An 18,610-nucleotide genomic window follows, 5' to 3' on the forward strand; every position below is an offset into this window, starting at 1 on the left:
TTGCCCCGTTAGAGGGTCAGAAGTGGAAAAGCGTAGAGGGGTCCCACCTGCGGGGAGGAGCGGACAGGACAGGTGACCCAAAATTGACCAACAGGGGTATTTCATCCCATCTGCCCCATGCTCAGTATAAAAGCTGAGGGATCAAAGGGTCAGCTCTCTTCCTTCAATGGCTGACGTCCGAGGAGGACCCTGCCTGTTCATCTGCCTTTGGTCCCGATCCGTGTGTTCCTGACTCCAACTCTGGAACCTGGTCCCCACCCGTCGCTGAGTCCAGCCTGGGACTTGCCCAGTGCCTGCTGGTGACATCATCCTGGGAGCTTAATACAGTTTTGTACATACTGTATCTATTTCATTATTTTCCTTTTTATTTTATTCTTAATATTTTATTAAAGTTGTTTAGTTTCTTCTAAACTCGTAAATCTCTCTCTCTCCCCTTCCTCCCCGTGCACGAGAGGCTGGAGGGGAGCATCTGTCGCTGGCCATTGGCCAATTTGGCCAAAACCACGACACTGATGTATTGTCTTTCTTAGCAACTGCTTTCACCTGCCTGTTTTCAACAAAAAGGATTGCTAAAACAGACACTTTAAAATGGTCAAAACAGTTTTAAAGTTTTCCAGTTTGAAATGACTAATGAAATTACATGCTCGACCCTCAGTTTTAATTGATGAAATTGCACGTATGAATTGAAACCCATCAGAGAGCATGACGGTTTGTTATCAAGGGGCAGAAATTAGGTGGTTTTATCAGCTTGGAATAACACCATACAGCTTCACATTCTTCCCATCCTGCCAAACTTTTCAAGAGAAGTCAGAGACTACTATGAAAAGACTGTCAAATTAGAGAGAAAGGGTTTCTTCAGACAGGCTTTGTAATGACACTGTTATTGGACTGAATAGGCTGAGGTCTCCATTTGGAAAATTATAAACCTTGTTTAATTGTACAAGCTTTTATAGCTCCATGAAATGTTAATGCTTTTGGGTGTTCTGAGACCATCTATTGCACTCAACTTAATAAAGGAGATATTTACGCAAGTGATCTGTTTCTTGGTTATTTTAAATTTTAGTCTTAGATGGCTCAAATTCCTTGAGCTGCCGCATCACCCTGGAGATGTCTAGATGTTTGCTGCTGAAAAATTTCTGGGCTTTCTAAATAAAACCTGCATTTTGTGGCATGCTTTGATGAGGACAAAATGAATTCTGACATGGTTTAAACATCAAGTAGGAGACAGCTCAGTACTTGGTGCAACCTGTCTCCTTGGGCTTCACGTACAGCCGTGAGCCTGCCTCCAGAGAGCTGTTGATGATGCTGGATTCTCTACTAATTGCACAGGCCATAACCTGTTTGTTTTGGTTTTGTTTTTTTAAATCTCAGCATGATCGGGGCAAATGTATAGTGTTCATTTAGGGCTCTTCTGAGATTTTGTTACTGCTCACTGCTTCAATGCTAGTGTGAGATTAGTAGTCAGCTTCATAATACGTCTGGAATATTGGCCCAACAGCAAATCTCTGCCTGAAGATCCCTATGTATGTTAAAAAAGGTCTGAGTCCCTTTGGAGCTCCATATACCCCTTCTTTATAACAAATATGAGAACAAATATGGAGACAGATGCCTCTCGGGTTATCAGCCTGCCCGTAGATCTGGCATATTATTTACTGATTTGGCAGGTTTTTTTTCTGGAAGCTGGTAGGATTTCCCAAGAGAGGTTTTACATGATTCACTCGACATTAAAGCCCAAAAGTAAAACAGTATGTAGGCAGCGTATAGAAAAGGTCCATGAATTGAAAATGAATGGAAATGACTTGGCCATGAAGATACAAAGAGGAGTAAGCACTGCCTCCCTGAGAATTCTGAAGGTAATGCTATTTTAATAAAATGCGCACAACTTGTTTTAGACAAAATTATTTAATTTAACTCAAACCAGCTTCTTGTGATTGTCCATATATTCAAAACTACTTCGATTTCAGTTTTGTGTAGAAGATGATAGAAAATAAACCTTGAAGTTCTCTTACTTCATCAATAAGAAACTGGATGTTGTGATTTATTCTTCATTCCATGTTTAAATTACTATCTTTTTCTTTTAAATTTGTGATGCATCACAATGGATCCATTAACCATATCATAAAAATGTGCTAAAGACTGTATTTGGAATCTGAGCATTAGTTTGTGGCCTGTGTAGGCTTATGTTGTACTTCTTAATTTCTTGCTCAAAGGACCACTTGAGACAGGAGTTTTCAGTATTAAAACAAAGTGTATGAGAAAGGTGTGTTTCATTCAGTGTCCAGTTTCAAATTGGACACACTGATTAACCTTAACATCTAGATAAAAACAGTGTTCAGTTTCAACTCATTTATGCAAAAAAAAAACTACTGAAGTTTTCCATAACAGCCAAAAAAAACCTTAAAGCTGTCTTACCACCTCCTGGGTCCAGTGATATCCACGTGTTCAGAGCTGAGCTTCAGCAGACTGGGATCAGATCTCACAGACTTTTCAAGCCAAGCAATTGCCTGTTTATGGAAGCTGTAGGGGGAATGCCTGGTAAATTAAAGCTCTCTGTTCCCCTTTCTGTTACACTCAAACTCCTGTTGGAACAAAGGGATGTATATGGAACTAAGAATGGGCTGTTAGTTTAGTCTAGTTAGGGTTATTAGATCAATTACAATAATACCCACTCGTAGTTCAAATTAATGTGGAAAGGAAAACTGATAGACAAAGAGCCTTTCCTAGTATCTATCCCTTTTCTGTAGTGTTATGCTCACCCTTCCAGTGTCCCTCTGGTTCTCAGGGTTGACATTCTCAGATTTTTCTTTCACTTTCTTTGTCTCTCCATCGAGCAACCTAAGTCAGATTCCCACAGTTAGGCAGTATGAATGCCTTCTTCCCTGAATGAGTATACTTTAAGTTATTTAGATGGGCAGAAAAACACAGAGCTTGTGATTTCATGTGCATGTAGAATTAATTTATTACGTAAATAAATAAGAAAAAAAAAGTGAAAAACACATTAACCAAGCTAACACTGTGGGAGAAAGTGTTTTCAATCACAACAGGTAACTCTGTCACAGCAGAACTCACTAGGCCTAAGAGTTGGACAAGGACACAACAGTGTCACAAGCAAGAAGGGGATGGGCTGAGGAGATGCATGGGTGGTGCTGCAGGTTCTGAGTTATCAAAGAGCAGAGGGGTACATGTGCTGTGACAAAGCTTCCTGCTGCGCAGACCCTTGTCTGCTGTATCAGGCTCTTGCACAAAGCTGTTTATACCTGCTGTAAAGGTGTATATGCCCTAGTACTTATGTTTTAAGCCAAGTGCATCTAGGTATGGGCAATCCCCAACATAAATACAGACTGGAGGATGAATGGATTGAGAGCAGCCCTGTGGAGAAGGCCTCAAGGATACTAGTGGGTGACAAATTGGGTATGAGCTGGGAATGGGCGCTTGCAGCCCAGAAAGCCAATCATATCCTGGGCTGCATTAAAGAAGCATGGCCAGCAGGTCGAGGGAGGTGATTCTGCCCCTCTATTCTGTTCGCTTAAGACCCCACCCAGAGTTCTGCACCCAGCTCTGCGATCCTCAGTACAACAAAGACATGGACCTGTTTGAGCAGGTCCAGAGGAGGGCCATGAAGATGATCAGATGGCTGGAGCACCTCTCCTGTGAAGAAAGGCTGAGAGAGCTGAGGCTGTTCAGCCTGGAGAAGGAAAGGTTCTGGGGAGACCTTACTGCAGCCTTTCAATATATGAAGGGGGCTTAAAGAAAGATGAAGAGGGACTTTTTGCTAGGACCTGTAGTAACAGGCCAAGGGCCAATGGTTTTCAACTGAAAGAGGGTAGATCTAGATTGGACATAAGGAAGACATTTTTTATAAGGGTGGTGAGACACTGGAACAGGTTGCCCAGGGAAGTTGTGGATGCCCCATCCCTGGAGGTGTTCAAGGCCAGGTTGGATGGGGCTTTGAGCAACCTGGTCTAGTGGAAGGTGTCCCTGACCATGGCAGAGGTGTTGGAGTAGGTGATCTTTAAAGGTCCCTCCAAATGCAAACCATTCTATGATTCTATAATACTCTTCTATGGTTTGAGTTAATAATCCAAGGGGAAATGGTTAGCGAGCTGCTACGCTACTTAGACGCACACAAGTCTATGGGGCCAGATGGGATCCACCCGAGGGTAATGAGAGAGCTGGCAGAAATGCTCACCAAGCCAGTTTCCATCATTTATCAGCAGTCCTGGCTAACTGGCGAGGTCGTCGTTGACCAGAAGATAGCAAATGTGATGCCCATCCACAAGAAAGGCTGGAAGGAGGATACAGGGAACTACAGGCCTGCCAGTCTGACCTCGGTGATGGGGAAGGTTATGGAGCAGATCATCTTGAGTGCCATCATGTGGCACATACAGAACAACCAGGTGACCAGGCCCATCAGCATGGCTTTGTGAAAGGCAGGTCCTGCTTAACTAAACTTATCTTCTATGACAAGGTGACCTGCTTAGTGGATGAGGGTAAGGCTGTGGATGTTGTCTACCTAGACCTTAGTAAAGAATGTGACACCTTTTCACACAGCGTTCTCCTGGAGAAACTGGCTGCTCATGGCTTGGATGGGTGTATGCTTCGCTGGGTAAAAAAACTGGCCGGATGGCCAGGCCCAAAGAGTGGTGGTGAATGGAGTTAAATCCAGTTGGCGATCAGTCACAAGTGGTGTTCCCCAGGGCTCAATATTGGGCCCAGTTCTGCTTAATATCTTTATCAATGATCTGGACGAGGGGACTGAGTGCACCCTCAGTAAGTTTGTAGATGACACCAAATTGGGCAGGAGTGTTAATCTGCTTGAGGGTAGGATGGGTCTACAGAGGGATCTGGACAGGCTGAATGGAGAGGCCAAGGCCAATGGTATGAGATTCAACAAGGCCAAGTGCCGGGTCCTCCACTTGGGTCACAACAACCCCATGCTGTGTTACAGGCTTGGGGAAGAGTGGCTGGAAAGCTGCCTGGCAGAAAAGGACCTGGAGGTATTGGTAGACAGCTGGCTGAATATGAGACAGCAGTGTGCCCAGGTCAATAGCAAGAAAGCCAACAGCATCCTGGCCTGTATCAGGAACAGTGTGGCTAGCAGGACTAGGGAAGTGATCGTCCCTCTGATTGTTCCCGTGTACTCAGCACTGGTAGGGCTGCACCTTGAGTACCGTGTTCAGTTTTGGGCCCCTCACTACAAGAAAGACATTGAGGTTCTGGAGCATGTCCAGAGAACAACAACAAAGCTGGTGAGGGGTCTGGGGAACAAGTCTTACGAGGAGCGGCTGAGGGAACTGGGGTTCTTTAGCCAGGAGAAAAGGAGGCTGAGGGGAGACCTTATCACTCTGTACAACTACCTGGTGGGGGTTGGTGTCTTCTTCCAAGTAACAGGCAACAGGACAAGAGGAAATAGCCTCAAGTTGTGCCAGGGGATGTTTAGATTAGATATTAGGAAAAAATTTTACACTGAAAGGGTTATCAAGCATTGGAACAGGTTACCCTGGGAAGTGGTGGAATCGTCATCCCTGGAGGTATTTAAAAGATGTGTAGATATAGTGCTTAGGGACGTGGTTTAGTTGTAACTTGACAGTGCTAGGTTAACAGTTGGACTTGATGATCTTAAAGGTCTCTTGCAACCATAACGATTCTGTGATTCTATGAGTTTGGGTTAGGAGTTAGAGTTAGAAGGGTAAGGGTTTAGCTGAGGAATAGGGGTTAGGGTTAGTGCTGTGTTACAATTATGGGAAAACATATAAAATCATTGCCTTTGAAACACAGAAACAAGGGTTGTGGTTATTTGACCTAATTGGGAATTGCCCATTCCCAGTGGGGAAAAAAAAAAAAAAAAGATTCAGAGAGGAAATGACTGATCAGAGTTCATTATATCAGTCTAGAAGGAGCTATATAGGTAATAGCAAATATATAAAACGTTCAGTAATGAGAGGTCTGAGAAGAGGGACTAACCTTGAACATTCAAATAGAAATGAAACATTTGAAAATTCACTAGAAATGCCACATCACTGAGGTACTTTCCATTTATTTTCTTATCTTGTTTTAATGTTATAGCAAGTTCATAATGTGTAGCTTGACTTATTTTTTATTTTGTAATTGTCTGTATATAAATGACTCGCTGGAATATGAAGCATGAACAGAGTGTAGATATTACGTGAACATATATGTTCCTTTGCCTGCTTCCAATACATTACTTAAGTAAACTCTTAAAAGTACATTTACAGAAAATCTTGTACTGTGTCTCTTCCCTGATTACCTAGTCCTTTTTAATTAGGTATGTATAGTATGCATTCTCTGCCACAGTGCTTAAGCCTGAAACAGCTCTTTCTAAATGGATGACAAATATAGGTAATATTATTCAGCAGATTAATTTCTTAGAAGCTATAAGACATTCTAAAAAAGTTGCATTATCAAATACAACGAAGATCTACAGCATAACTAACTAGGCAAATCTAAAACAAAGGTTTGCAGTGTTAACTTCTACCCCTCTGACTGGGAACAGAGCTGGAAACAGATCTCATTCTATTCTCCTTTTTCTGAAGCCATCAGTACTCTAGGCTTGGCTGCTTTAAAAATACTTCCTAGCTTGATGGCTAAAGACTAAGCTGGTGGAGTTAGGCAAACATCCTACATCTTCTTCCTACTCTACGCACTCCAGAAAGCAAATGCTCACCATTCCAAAAAAAGTATTCTGTTGACAGCCATCTGGTAGAACCCAGAGGGACTGACATGCAGGCAAGCCTCAACCATGACTGTTTTGCAAGTATTTGTGACACATTTCTGTTAAAAATGAATTCATCTAAAAAGGTGGGGAAAAAGCTAAGAAGTCACCTTGATCTCAAGCAACAGCTTTGAGCACTGGAATGCCATGGTTGGATTCTGAAATAACATGTAGAAGTTTTTGTAGAGTATTTATAAATAAAGGGAGAAGTAGTATTTGCACAGAACTTGGAAACTATTTAGTTCCCAAAGTTATGTGTGCTCTTATAAGAGCTGACATAACAAAGAAACACCAGCAAAAGTCATTAAGTTGCTTTCACTGGCTCTCAGATGGTGGAGACTGCTGCGTGAAATGTTGGGATACACCACTAGCAGAAATGATAGTGGACCGTTGAGTAGAAATAATTGTCAGGCAAGGAGAGGAGAGAAAGGAACAGTCTCTTAGCTTTGAAGACCTCAACTTGGCTTAAACTGGACCTTGAGACCCTGAACGAAATCAAGATGTTAAATGTGAATGAAAGTTAATGAAGGAAGGGGTTAACCTACTAGGTGACTTATCTCTCAAGATGAAGACTATAAAATTGTTGCTGTTACAGTTCTTCCTAGGTATTCTTGCAATCTGGGCAAGTAAAACTCCACTGGGCTGACCATCTAGTTCCTCCTTATTCATCCCTGACTTATTAAGAATTTCCAAGTCACCCCTCTAGGAATAATTTTTTTCCGCCTTTGCAGTTGCTACTTTCCCACTTTACCTGCCCTTTTCCTGCTATACCTATCAGGGATCCCCCATTCTCCAAATGTAGTCACCTCACCCAGGGGTCTACCGATTAAAGTAGAGCCTGGAGTGATAAAGAATTGTTTCTGTCATCCTGGGGCCCAATGGGCCCCATGACGCCTCTGTCCTGGTTTCAGCTGGGATAGAGTTAATTTTCTTCCTAGTTGCTGCTGCGTTTTGGATTTAGTATGAGAATAATTTTGATAACACATACTGTTTTACTTGTTGCTAAGTAATGTTTACAGTAAATCAAGGACTTTTTTCAGCTTCCCATAGAAGCTGAGAGGGAGCACAGACAGAACAAGCTGGCCAAAGGACTATTCCATACCACAGATGTCATGCTCAGTATATAAATGGGGGTTGGCTGGGAGGGCAAGGGTCCATGATCCCTGCTCGGGATAGACTGTGCAATAGATCATCGGGTGGTGAGAGCAATTTGTGTTGCATCACTTTATTTTGTATTTTTTTATCATTATTTTTATTATTATTATTCTCTTCAGTTACTGTTCCATTAAACTGTCTTTATCTCAGCCCACAAGGTTTTTTTTTCTCCTTCTTCTCCCTACCCTACCAGTGAGTGGGAGGTGAGCAAACAGCTGTGTGGTCCTAATTGCCAGCTGGGGTTAAACCATGACCAATGCAACAACAGCAGCCAACAGAAATGGGAACTCATAAAAGATGAGGGTGTAGTATATTCACAGATACTGTGTAAGAGATTTCACAGTGAACTACCATCTTGTTAGAATGACTTTTATCAGGGAAATGCTATTCTGAAAAATACAGTGAATATCAAACCACCGTGCTGAGTTGATTGGTTGAAGATTTGAATTGGGATTGATTCTGCCAAACCCTGCTGCACTGGACTGATTTCTCTAAGAAAATCTTCAGCTGATTTCTGCAAAGTGCACAGGGCCTGGGAGCAACACAGCCAGAGAATAACCTCTCCCAAACCCATTGCTCTTTCTCTAAGTATGTAGATCCACGATTGCTTCTTTTGGTCTTTAGTTTTTTTCCATAATGACTGTATCAAAAGACAGCATCAAGGTGCTGTGAGCAGCATCCCAACAGCATTTCAAAATCAAATGTGAGAAAGGTGATTTAGCTGACCTGAGGAACTTGCAGTGTGACAACAGCACACCAGACAATCTTGAGGAACCTAAGAGGACAGCACTAGAAAACCATCTCTGCAAATGCTGCAGTTTTCAAGGACTACAAGGAACCAAGAATATCATAGAGGCAAAGGACCAAATCTCCTGTACGAAACAGGCATGCCGCACACAGGGACAGGTATAGCACGGTTTTCCTTCACTTTGTACGTCCTTCAACTATTCCGGTCTCTTCATAAACCCCTGCACACCATGCACTAAGCTCCAGTAGCCCTGGGCAAAAGGAGCCTGTCTTACCTGAGGTGCCTGGTCTGACAAAGAGATGCTTTCTCAAAACACTTTTGGTTGCCCAGCCCTTTCTGGATGGCCTGGCTAGCGATGGGGCAATGGCAAGGCCCATTAAGAGAGCTCTGCTTTCTTACATGACTGTTGCTTTCCTCCCTCCCTACTGCTTCATGTTGTGCATAGCACTTCACCCAGGGCCAGAGTCTGGGCCTGGCCCCTGCCAGGGGCTGATGATTTCCCCTTGAAAATTCCTTGCAACATTGGGGCAGGGATCCATACAGATATTTGGATTTATACGTATATCCTGGGGGTGCCGAGAAATTCTACTCCGAGGCGAGCTCTGCGGCTCCGGCGACCGCCAGTGCTGCCGAGGGAGGCCACCCGCGGCGACAGAGCCCGCCTCCGCGCAGCAAGGAAACTGGCTGCAATGGCTGCTCCCTGCCTGGCGTCCTCTGCCCAGAGGCCGCGCTTTCCCTGACTGACTCCTGCCCGGGCCCGCCCTGGGCCGTACCTCTAGCGGCGGGCGGTGCTGCGGCGGCGGGCGGGGCCGGCTGCAGGCTGGGCGCCGCCATGCGATTTCGGGCTAAGATCGTGGATCTCGCCTGCCTCAACCACTTCAGCCGTGAGTTTGCCAGGGCGGGGAGGCACCGGGGCGGAGGACGGCAGTGCTTCGGAGAGTGGCCGGGGCCGCCTTTCCTGGGGAAAGGGAAGAGGAAGGGCGTGCGCGCGGGCGGACTCCGTCCCGTGGCGGGCCCCGTGAGGCCTAGGCCGCGCGCCCACAGGCCTTTCCCGGGGGAGGCAGCGTGAGGCGTTTTCCTTCGCCCCGAGCGCTTGGGAGTTTCCGCAGCAGCACGAGCTGCGTTTTTGGACAACGAATATTTCTCCCCTGCCCCTGGGATGAGATGTGTGAAGTGCTTCTTGCTGTAACGTCCCTCTCTCTCCTCCAGGTGTAATTAACACAATCGCCAAGTTAGCCAAGACCTGCACCCTGTGCCTTACTGACAGCAAGCTGTATTTCATTCTCTCTGATAAAGTAGCAAATGGAGGTGTCAGTATGTGGTGTGAGCTGTGCCAGGTAAGCCCGGGGAAGTTCAATAACCATGTGTCATTGAAAACAAAGAGTGTGCAGTTGTGTCTGGCATATGAGGTGTTTCTTGTACACTTAGCCCTCTCCTGAGATGCGCCAGGTCTCTCAAGGCTTGTCTGGTCACTGAAGTCACTCTTTTTGCAGGACTGCCTTTGAGTTGCACAGGCCTGGTGTTTCTGGCTAGACATCCCCTTTACCTTGGTTGTCACTTCAAGTGTGTGCCGGCCCACAAAGGTCTGCCCAAAACTGGAAACAGCAAAGCATAACTCATGTGTCACACCCTTGTTTTGAGGACTCATAGGTGTTAGGGGAGGATCTTAAATGAATGGGCCTTCATGCTTATGCAGCCTGTCCTCGTTCCTGCAGGTGATGCCAGGCAGAAAAAAGCTTCCCATTGCATGCACGCAGTTCTAAACTTACCCCTCTATTTGATTGTTTTTTTTCATTTGCTCTGTTTTATTTCCCAATTTTCAAAAATTGTAGGGGAATTTCTTCGATGAATTTCAGATGGAAGGAGTAGCTGCAGAGCACAACGAAATCTATTTAGAGTTGGTGCCTGAGAACCTGTCACGAGCCTTAAAAACTGCCCAGAATGCTAAGGCAGTGAAAATCAAGTTGACTAACAAACACTGTCCCTGTCTCCGAGTTGCTGTGGAGTTAGTAAGTGCAACCATGCCTTTACCTTCATTATTAAGAAAAAGCTCTTAAGTGCTTTTCTTAAGATCAAATAGATGCTTTAGTAGTCTTTGGTGTAATTCTAGAAAACAAAATAAAAGTCATGCCATTTTTCTAGCCTTTCCATTTCACTAGTCTTTCCAGCCATCATGATTGGTAGCACACAGAAACAGCTTTGTATTTTCCAAAAGGCAAGGAAGAATGAAAGCTATGTGGTTGAAGCACCTCTTTCTAATGTCTACTTTTCTCCATTCCTTCATTCTCTAAATCTTCTCATTGAAGCCATAAAGTGAAGGAGCTTTCAGTGTAGTGTTTGGCTCTTTGTTTTGCTTTTGATTGTCCTGCCGTTCCACTTCAGACTGCTGTCTTCTGAATTTTTTTTTGCAGTTAACACCTCTTGACGGATTCACCTCTTCAGCTCTAAGGATAGTTTATAGATACTAATGACTCATATCTCACCACCTCTTCCTTATTCAAAAGGCTTAATAGTGGATCGATAGACACCTGTGTAAAACTGGAACTGAGTGTCTGGGGCACTTGGATTTTAGTACTTCCCAGAGTGGGTCTGAAAAATTTGAATTCTGAATTCGAGTCCTGTTTATAACTGCAACAGCATCCTCTCTCTCCCTCAAGCCATCCTTATCAAGCAGCAGTAGGATTGTGACACATGATATTCCTGTGGGGGTTATTCCCAGAAGATTGTGGAATGACTTCAGAGAGCCCAGTGTGCCAGACTTTGATGTAAGCCTCTGTTTTTATATTCCCTACAGAAGGGGGAGGTTGCAAGTGGAATGGTATTACTGTGGAGTATACTACTGGTGGGTTTTGCAGAGGAAGTGAAAGGAAAGAGGGAAGACCTCTAGCTTCCACTAGAGGTTTGGACAGCAATGGGTCATGGCTTCCATCTTGACAAGAGACTCCAGAACCTGTACAGACAGAGCAGGTGATTACCAGTTGTTGCTGTGATATTCAGGGCGGAGGAAGGGAGGCACAAGGAATTGCGTGGCTTTAGGCTGGAGCCCCTCGAAACCACACAGATTTAGACTGTTACAGCTGTATAGGTACCAAGTGGCCCAAATAATCTGTTCTTTGTGAAATTCATGGCCTGCCTGGCCGAGTTAGGTATAGATGTGTAGATGTGTTTCCTCTTGATTTTTATATATCTTCTCCTTTTTGACTTTTAGCAGAGTTGCAAGGAGAGGTCTTTGTGCAAACATGCTCCTATTTGAGGTTATGGATGTCTGTTACCTCTATAGCAAAGAGTGTTTAAACTCTGAAGGCATATGACTCAGTAGAAACTTGATGTATTTTGTTCTGTTATTTCAGATTTACACTGATGCAGTTCCAGAAATAATTATAGTACTATGGGAATCACGTTCTTTCCTTTTTGGCTGTAGTATTATACCATACTATATAGTGTAGTATTATACTATTGACTGCTCAGTAACCCAGATGTGGGTTCATGTGAGAATCTGGTCTGCAAAAACCTGTCTCTTTTGAACGCAGACTTGGGATAGCATGTCTGAAGCAATTGCTAGAGCAATGGCCTGTTGGTATAATGGAAAAGTCTTTCTCTATTTCTGAGGTATTTGCTGGTTTCAGGTAAATATTGTGCTCCCTGCACTCAAGTCTAAAATAAGATGGAATTGAAGGGAGAAATAAATGCATCACATCCGAGTCACACATGAAATATTTGTGCAAATGCAGTTCTTATGTCTTTCTAGGTCAGTATTTACTTACCAGTGCTGAAAACAATGAAGAGTGTTGTGGAGAGAATGAAGAATCTCAGCAATTCCATTGTAAGTTAAGGCACTTCAGGTGTGTGTCCTACAGACCTTATTTTATCTTGGACATAGCATGTTTCCCTGGTGCCCTCATGTTACATTTTATTTTGGGATGGGTCAGACATTGAACTAAAGGCACTTAAAGACTGTGTAAGGGCTGAAGAAACTGATGGGATTTATTTTAGGATTTACACAGAAGAACTCATACTGGGCTTCCCAGAAAGTGGTGCTCTTTGTACTGAATCCTTGAAAGAACAAGAACATTGTGTTGCTACAAGCCACTCTTCATAGCTGGCGAGAAATTGCAGTCTGTCAGGAAGCTAGCTGGAGGCATTCCAGGTGATTTCATTAAAGAAATGCCTATTAAGTGAGTCTTCTGTTAGGTGTCTGTGTGAATGAACTTTAGGTAAACTTGAGGTAGGATTTAAAGGAAATCCTACTAATAGCTGGATGTCATCCTGTGCTTTAGACTCTGACGTGGTGTCGTGGTTTAAATACAGTCAGCAACTGAGCACCACGCAGCCCCGGTCAGATGGGGGAGAGAACCAGAAGAGTAAAAGTGAGAAAACCCGTGGCTTGGGATAAAGAAAGTTTAATAAGTAAAGCAAAAGCCGTGTATGCGAGCAAAGCAAAACAAGGAATTCATTCACTGCTTCCCATTGGCAGGCGGGTATTGAGCCATTTCCAGGAAAGCAGGGCTCCATCGCATGTAATGGTTACTTGGGAAGACAAGCGCCATCACTCCAAACGTTCCTCCCTTCCTTTTTCTTCCCCCAGCTTTATATGCTGAGCATGATGTCATACGATATGGAATATCCCTTTGGTTAGTTGTGCCGGCTATGTCCTCTCCCAACTTTTTGTGCACCTCGAGCCTGCTCACTAGTGAGGTGATGTGAGAAGCAAAGGCCTTGGCTATATGTAAGCACTGTTCATCAATAAATAAAACATCCCTGTCATTATCAACACTGTTCCCAGCACAAATCCAAAACATAGCCCCATACTAGCTACTATGAAGAAAATTAACTCTATCCCAGACAAAACCAGCACATGTGGTGGGTTTCCAGTTCACTCTGGGTTTCTGGAGTGCTGGTGGGCCTTCCATTGAAAGAAGCCCTCTGCAGTTGGCTGGAATAAGGGTTTGGTTTTTCTAAGTTGTTGCTCGCAATCACTGGAATTGACTGACATGAAAGTTAGCAAGTAAGCATAGAGCTTTGGAATATTTTGGGTTTGGGGCTGTTCATACCAATTTTTATAAATGGGAAATTTTCTGTAAACTGAGAATCTTGAAATTGGCACAGTCTCAGTCTTCCAAGGCTTGGAAGAGTTGAGAGATTACCCTGGGCTTCTGGCAATTTTGCAAACGGCGGTCATCCTGTAAATGCAACTCTTATCCTTTGTCAGTCTTTTGGGAGGTTTATTTTTATTCTCTCCTTCCTTCCCCCGTGTCCTCAGTGGAAGTGCTTACACACAACTAAGCATGGTGTATAACTGCTTTGTTTACAGAGTTGAGGATCTCTTCTCACACAGGATGGCTGTATGATGGGATTGAACTTTGATGTTTAGCAACACTCAGAAGAGGTAGCATATCAACACTTGGCATACCCACCTTCCTAATTTCCTTACCTCCAGGCAGGAAATTTCCTTACCTCCTTTCAAGCAGGAAAATAAACAAATCTCTGTGAAATAGCTTTGATAGCTCTAAGGGAGGAGGCAGACTACATGCGTCTTCTACACGCTTTCCTGTTATTAAAGAACAAAAATGTCAAGTGTCACAATTAAATACTTGTGCTAGATGCATCTTGGTGATAAAACTGGTCAGGATGAGTGCTGCAAAAAGGGCTTAGAAGCTCTTTCAAATAGTACTTGGCCATTGTTTGGGAGGATTCAGTTGTGGGCATCTCCCATTCTATGGGAGATTCTGTTTGTGATATTTGCCTCTTAAAATTATTGAGAATTCTTCTAATCACAGAGATTAAGTGCTTAGATGTGATTTAGGAATCCTCTGATCTGCTTGGGATTTGTGTAAGATCTTATATGGTCTCCTCTTGGTGGTGACTTTGTCAGGATGGGATTTGAAAACTTTTCAGCACTTCTGCAGGATTTCTAGCAGTTCAGAGTTGTGCTTGGAGTTACTGCTGTGGTGCAGCTGTTTGCTTTTAAGTCTTGGAAAGCAACACTGCAACTGCAGGTCAACTATTGGTGCATCCTGTTTCCTGTCTGTGGACTGGGTAGGTTTCTTTCTGTTTGTTGAAAAGCTGGACGGAAATGCAGGAAAACTTGCATTTCTCCAGCTTCAGTCTCTCATTTCTAAAGCCTTTTTCTCAGCACGTGAACTTCCCAAAGCCAGTACTTTTTCTAAAAGTACTGGAGAGCAATTGAATTTCTTTTTTTTTTTTTTTTTTTTTTTTTTTTTTATAATTTCAGGGACGTTGGTCTAAGATAATTCATACAGGAATGATGAGAAATGCATTTTTACGTGAACATTCAAATGTTCAAACCATGTTCAAAAAGTACAGTTAAGCTGTGAAGGCACCAAAGTGCTCCTGGAAGCTTGTATTTGAACAAAGATGCACTTTATTCTTCTATATTTCTGCAGTGTGAGAGTGGCTTGCCTAAAATTGTGATTGATTGTATTGCAGGTGATTGAAGCAAATTTGAGTGGAGAAATGAACTTGAAAATAGAAACTGACTTAGTATCTGTAACAACACATTTTAAAGACTTGGGAAATCCGCCCTGGGGTAAGTTTCCCTGTTTGTTGCCTCTTGTGTCTCTCATCGCTTAAGTCTGATGCTGATAACAGTACTTACCTTCTGTTAGTCCTTACAAATAGCATCAAGTACTTTGAAGTCTTCAAAAGAAACTTAAAAAGAAAAGTGGCCAATGGCTGTTTCGTGTTTATGGGGGTAGTCTCTTCCAGTATCCTCGACAACTGCAGGAAAACTGGGCTTTGTCTTCCTTGCACTGCTGTTTCTGAAAAACACATTTGAGTTCCAGCTGTTCGGTGATTATCACGTGTGTTCTTATAGGTGTCGAAACTCCTTCTGATGTTTTGACTAAGTGTGGCGTTCTTATGCTTTTAGCATCAGAGGATGGATGTCAAAGTTCTGCTCAAGGCAGAGATCTGGAAAGCATGGCTGAGGCACGCATAGACATCAAGAAACTGCAGCAGCTGCTTGCCGGACAGCAGGTCAATCCCACAAAAGCATTGTGCAGTAAGTTCAACAGCTCTGCTTGCAGACTCCAGTTAAGGAGGGATGTTTGCCATGCTTGTAATCTTAGCAAACAGCATATCTTCTGTTTTGTCTGTTTGAAACATTTTTACTGTACCTGAGGACTTCTAATATTTCTCTTTGTAGGCAGTAAGCTTCAGGCCTTAGGCCTGAAAAAAACATGAAAGAAAAATGAAGCCAGGCCCTTTTATAAGTATGAAGTTGAATACTCAGATTGGCTAATCATGAGTGTCGTCTTCTTGTTTTTGTTTTAACGTTACTATTTTTTATTATATTGAGGTGTTATTTTTTTGAAAGACTTAAAACAAAGCCCCTAATTTCTAGCAGAGAAGCTGGGATTTACTGACATGTTTGCTTTGGTTTTGTTTCTCATATGCTTTCCTACATTCGTCACCAAATTGATTGTAATACCAAAATGCTTTTTATGCAGCTCGTGTTTCTAACCATAGAAATGATATGTTCTTTCTGCAGAAGGCTATGCAGGGTTTTATATCCTATTTTGATAACTCTGTATGCTTTTCCTGGGAACATCTGTATGTTTTGATTCACAGATGCTAAGAATTTCCCAAGGGAGATTTAATGCATGGGTATAGCATTATAGGCCTATACATTACATATTTATTATTTGATATCAGCTTTCATAGACTCTTTAGTCAATGCTTCATAGACCCTCAAAGACCTAAATCAGGATGATATGTCTAGTCATCCTTCTGTTGGAAGTGGTAGAAGTATTGTATTCTTATGGTGGCATTCTGTAGAAGATTTAATTTTAAAATATTTTTCCTGCTTTAAACTGGATTTTCTCTTTACAGATATTGTAAGTAAAAGAGTTGTCCACTTCATCTTGCTTCATGAGGATGTTTCACTGCAGTATTTTATTCCAGCACTTGCCTGAATGTTTTGGAATCTCAGTCATTTTCCAACCTGAGGCCTTTTCCGTGAAGTCTGAAAACTTTCATGAGTTGCTGGAGTACTCTCATGTGATCCGCTGTTAGATGCAGCCTTCAGATGGACATTATTTCTATATTTATGAAATTATTTGAAATATCTCCTCATTCAGAAAGCAATTTTTTGTGAAGAGTTATATGCTGTGAAAGACACAGCGCTAGGGAGCTGGCATATCTGACCGTTAAGGGGAGCAAAACTGAAATTTGTATGTGCTTTTGGGATGCTTTGAGCTGTGGGGAAGGCAACATAATATTCTTTTTTTCTCGTCAACAAACATAAAGGCGGAATTGACCTCTGGAGCTGCTGCTAGGTGTTAAGCAGCTCTAAGTTAAGGGATCTCCGAGCAAGCTGTCATACCTCTACAGAGCAGGAGAGCCCTCTGGAGGGTTGACAGATTGGTATTTGCCTGGGCAGGTAAGCAGAGCCCTCCTGAAGTGGTGCTGGATTGACTTCTCTTCCAGCAGTGGTGTAAAAGGACTCGATGCTGCTGCATGTTGTGCAGCAGAAATGTGTCTGAGGCAGAGGAGCTTCCTGCAGCTGCCAGCATATAACAGGATGTAACAGATGCTAAGGAGCACCAGCAATTCAACAGCGTCTGTTTGTACCTGGTAGTATCTTTTGATCTGACTTGCTCCAGCATACCTCAGTAGTTCTGTTAGTGCTGACGTGTTTAGCTCTTGGCCTGAGAGGATGAAATAAACAGTCTGAATTACCTTGTTAATGTGGGCAGTGAAGGTCTCTGTCTGTGTATGGAATGAATATCATAGGAGGGCATGTGTGAACACAGCAATTGGTGTGAAATAAAGGGCAAGTTATCTGTGGATCCCATTTTTTTCCCCTCTGCAGGTGGAAAGCATTGTACAACCTGTGTCATCATGGCATCACACATGGTGAGATTGTATCTAAACCCTGATGCCAGGCAGCCAAGAGCATGACTAAGTCTCACTAACAGGAGTACTGCCCCTGCTTCTGCATCCTGGTTATCTTCTGAGATCTTTTCCTCTTTATTCCATGTGAGATTGTATTTGCTATTCAGCCGTGTTCTGTATAGCCTTTGATGTTCCACAGGGTTTTGAGTATCTTGTGAAACTTTTTGTTTTAGAAATAGTGAGTCTTTGCTGCCAAATAGGGCTGGGAGTTTCTGCTAGACGGTAACTCTTGTGGTCAGTAGTATTGGTTTTGGGTTGGTTTTTTTTCAAGGGGCATTGAGGTTAAGGGAGCAATTAATCTTCCTGTTCTTGCAGATTCAAATGGTCAAGAGAAGGCTGAAGGAGAGGAATGTTAGGCTTCTTTGCCTTCTTCCACCACTTCTATCAGATTAACCAGGAGGCATCTTTCAAATCCCGTTAGTTTTCACGGGCAACTGCAATTACGTAGCAATCTGTAAGATGAAAATAGCTGTGCGCCAGTTTACAGCAGTTGTATGATAAGAGGTATGTGATACGTATTCCTGGATTTTCTCCTGAGGAGAAGGGAAGAACTGTCAAGAGTACGATACAGAGTATGCGCTATAAAAGTAGGCTTTGAAATCTTTGGATTTTCTCCTTTGAAAAATGTGTTCTGTAAAACCTGATGGAAATGGCTTTTTCTGGTATAGCATAGGAACTAGTAATAGTGGCCTCTTGACTATGCTGGCTCTATGATTGCTTTTTTTAAAAAGAAGTTATCATTGCAAGAAAATTAGGCGGGTTTTTTGTAATAAAAAATAAATAAAAGTGAGAGTAATGCTGGTACAGGACAGGAGTATGCAGTGAGATGTCCATTTCGTATTCTGGAGGGGAAGAGGCTAGGCAGACCAACAGAGGTGAAGTCTCTCCAGCCTTCCCACCTAAATACAGCACAAGGATTACAGCTGAGCCTTGCCATCCCTTTGACGCGTACATGGTGATCAGAGAGAAAATAATAATTATTCGTGTTCAAACCTTCTGTCGTCTGTGAATCCAAGTGTCAGAGCCCTGAGGGCAGTGTTGGGCCTTAATGGCCCTAA

General features: G+C 43.1%; 1 protein-coding gene across 3 annotated transcripts; it reads left to right on the plus strand.

Annotated features, from left to right (window-relative positions):
• Positions 1 to 9,295: 9,295 nt before the first annotated feature.
• On the plus strand, positions 9,296 to 18,361 carry HUS1 (HUS1 checkpoint clamp component). 3 transcript variants are annotated; one of them, XM_074575673.1, is made up of 8 exons: positions 9,296 to 9,520; positions 9,846 to 9,973; positions 10,469 to 10,645; positions 11,294 to 11,401; positions 12,385 to 12,459; positions 15,084 to 15,183; positions 15,526 to 15,657; positions 16,488 to 18,361. In XM_074575673.1, the coding sequence occupies exons 1-8, from the start codon at positions 9,469 to 9,471 to the stop codon at positions 16,568 to 16,570; spliced, it is 855 nt and encodes a 284-aa protein (XP_074431774.1). In that variant the 5' UTR covers positions 9,296 to 9,468; the 3' UTR covers positions 16,571 to 18,361. The 3 variants fall into 3 exon arrangements, with proteins under 3 accessions (XP_074431774.1, XP_074431775.1, XP_074431777.1); XM_074575674.1 differs by having other exon boundaries at positions 15,526 to 15,632; XM_074575676.1 differs by lacking the exon at positions 10,469 to 10,645 and having other exon boundaries at positions 9,303 to 9,520.
• The last annotated feature ends 249 nt before the right edge of the window (positions 18,362 to 18,610 follow it).

This window comes from Larus michahellis, chromosome 2 (assembly GCF_964199755.1).
Source record: "Larus michahellis chromosome 2, bLarMic1.1, whole genome shotgun sequence".
Classification (NCBI taxonomy): domain Eukaryota; kingdom Metazoa; phylum Chordata; class Aves; order Charadriiformes; family Laridae; genus Larus; species Larus michahellis.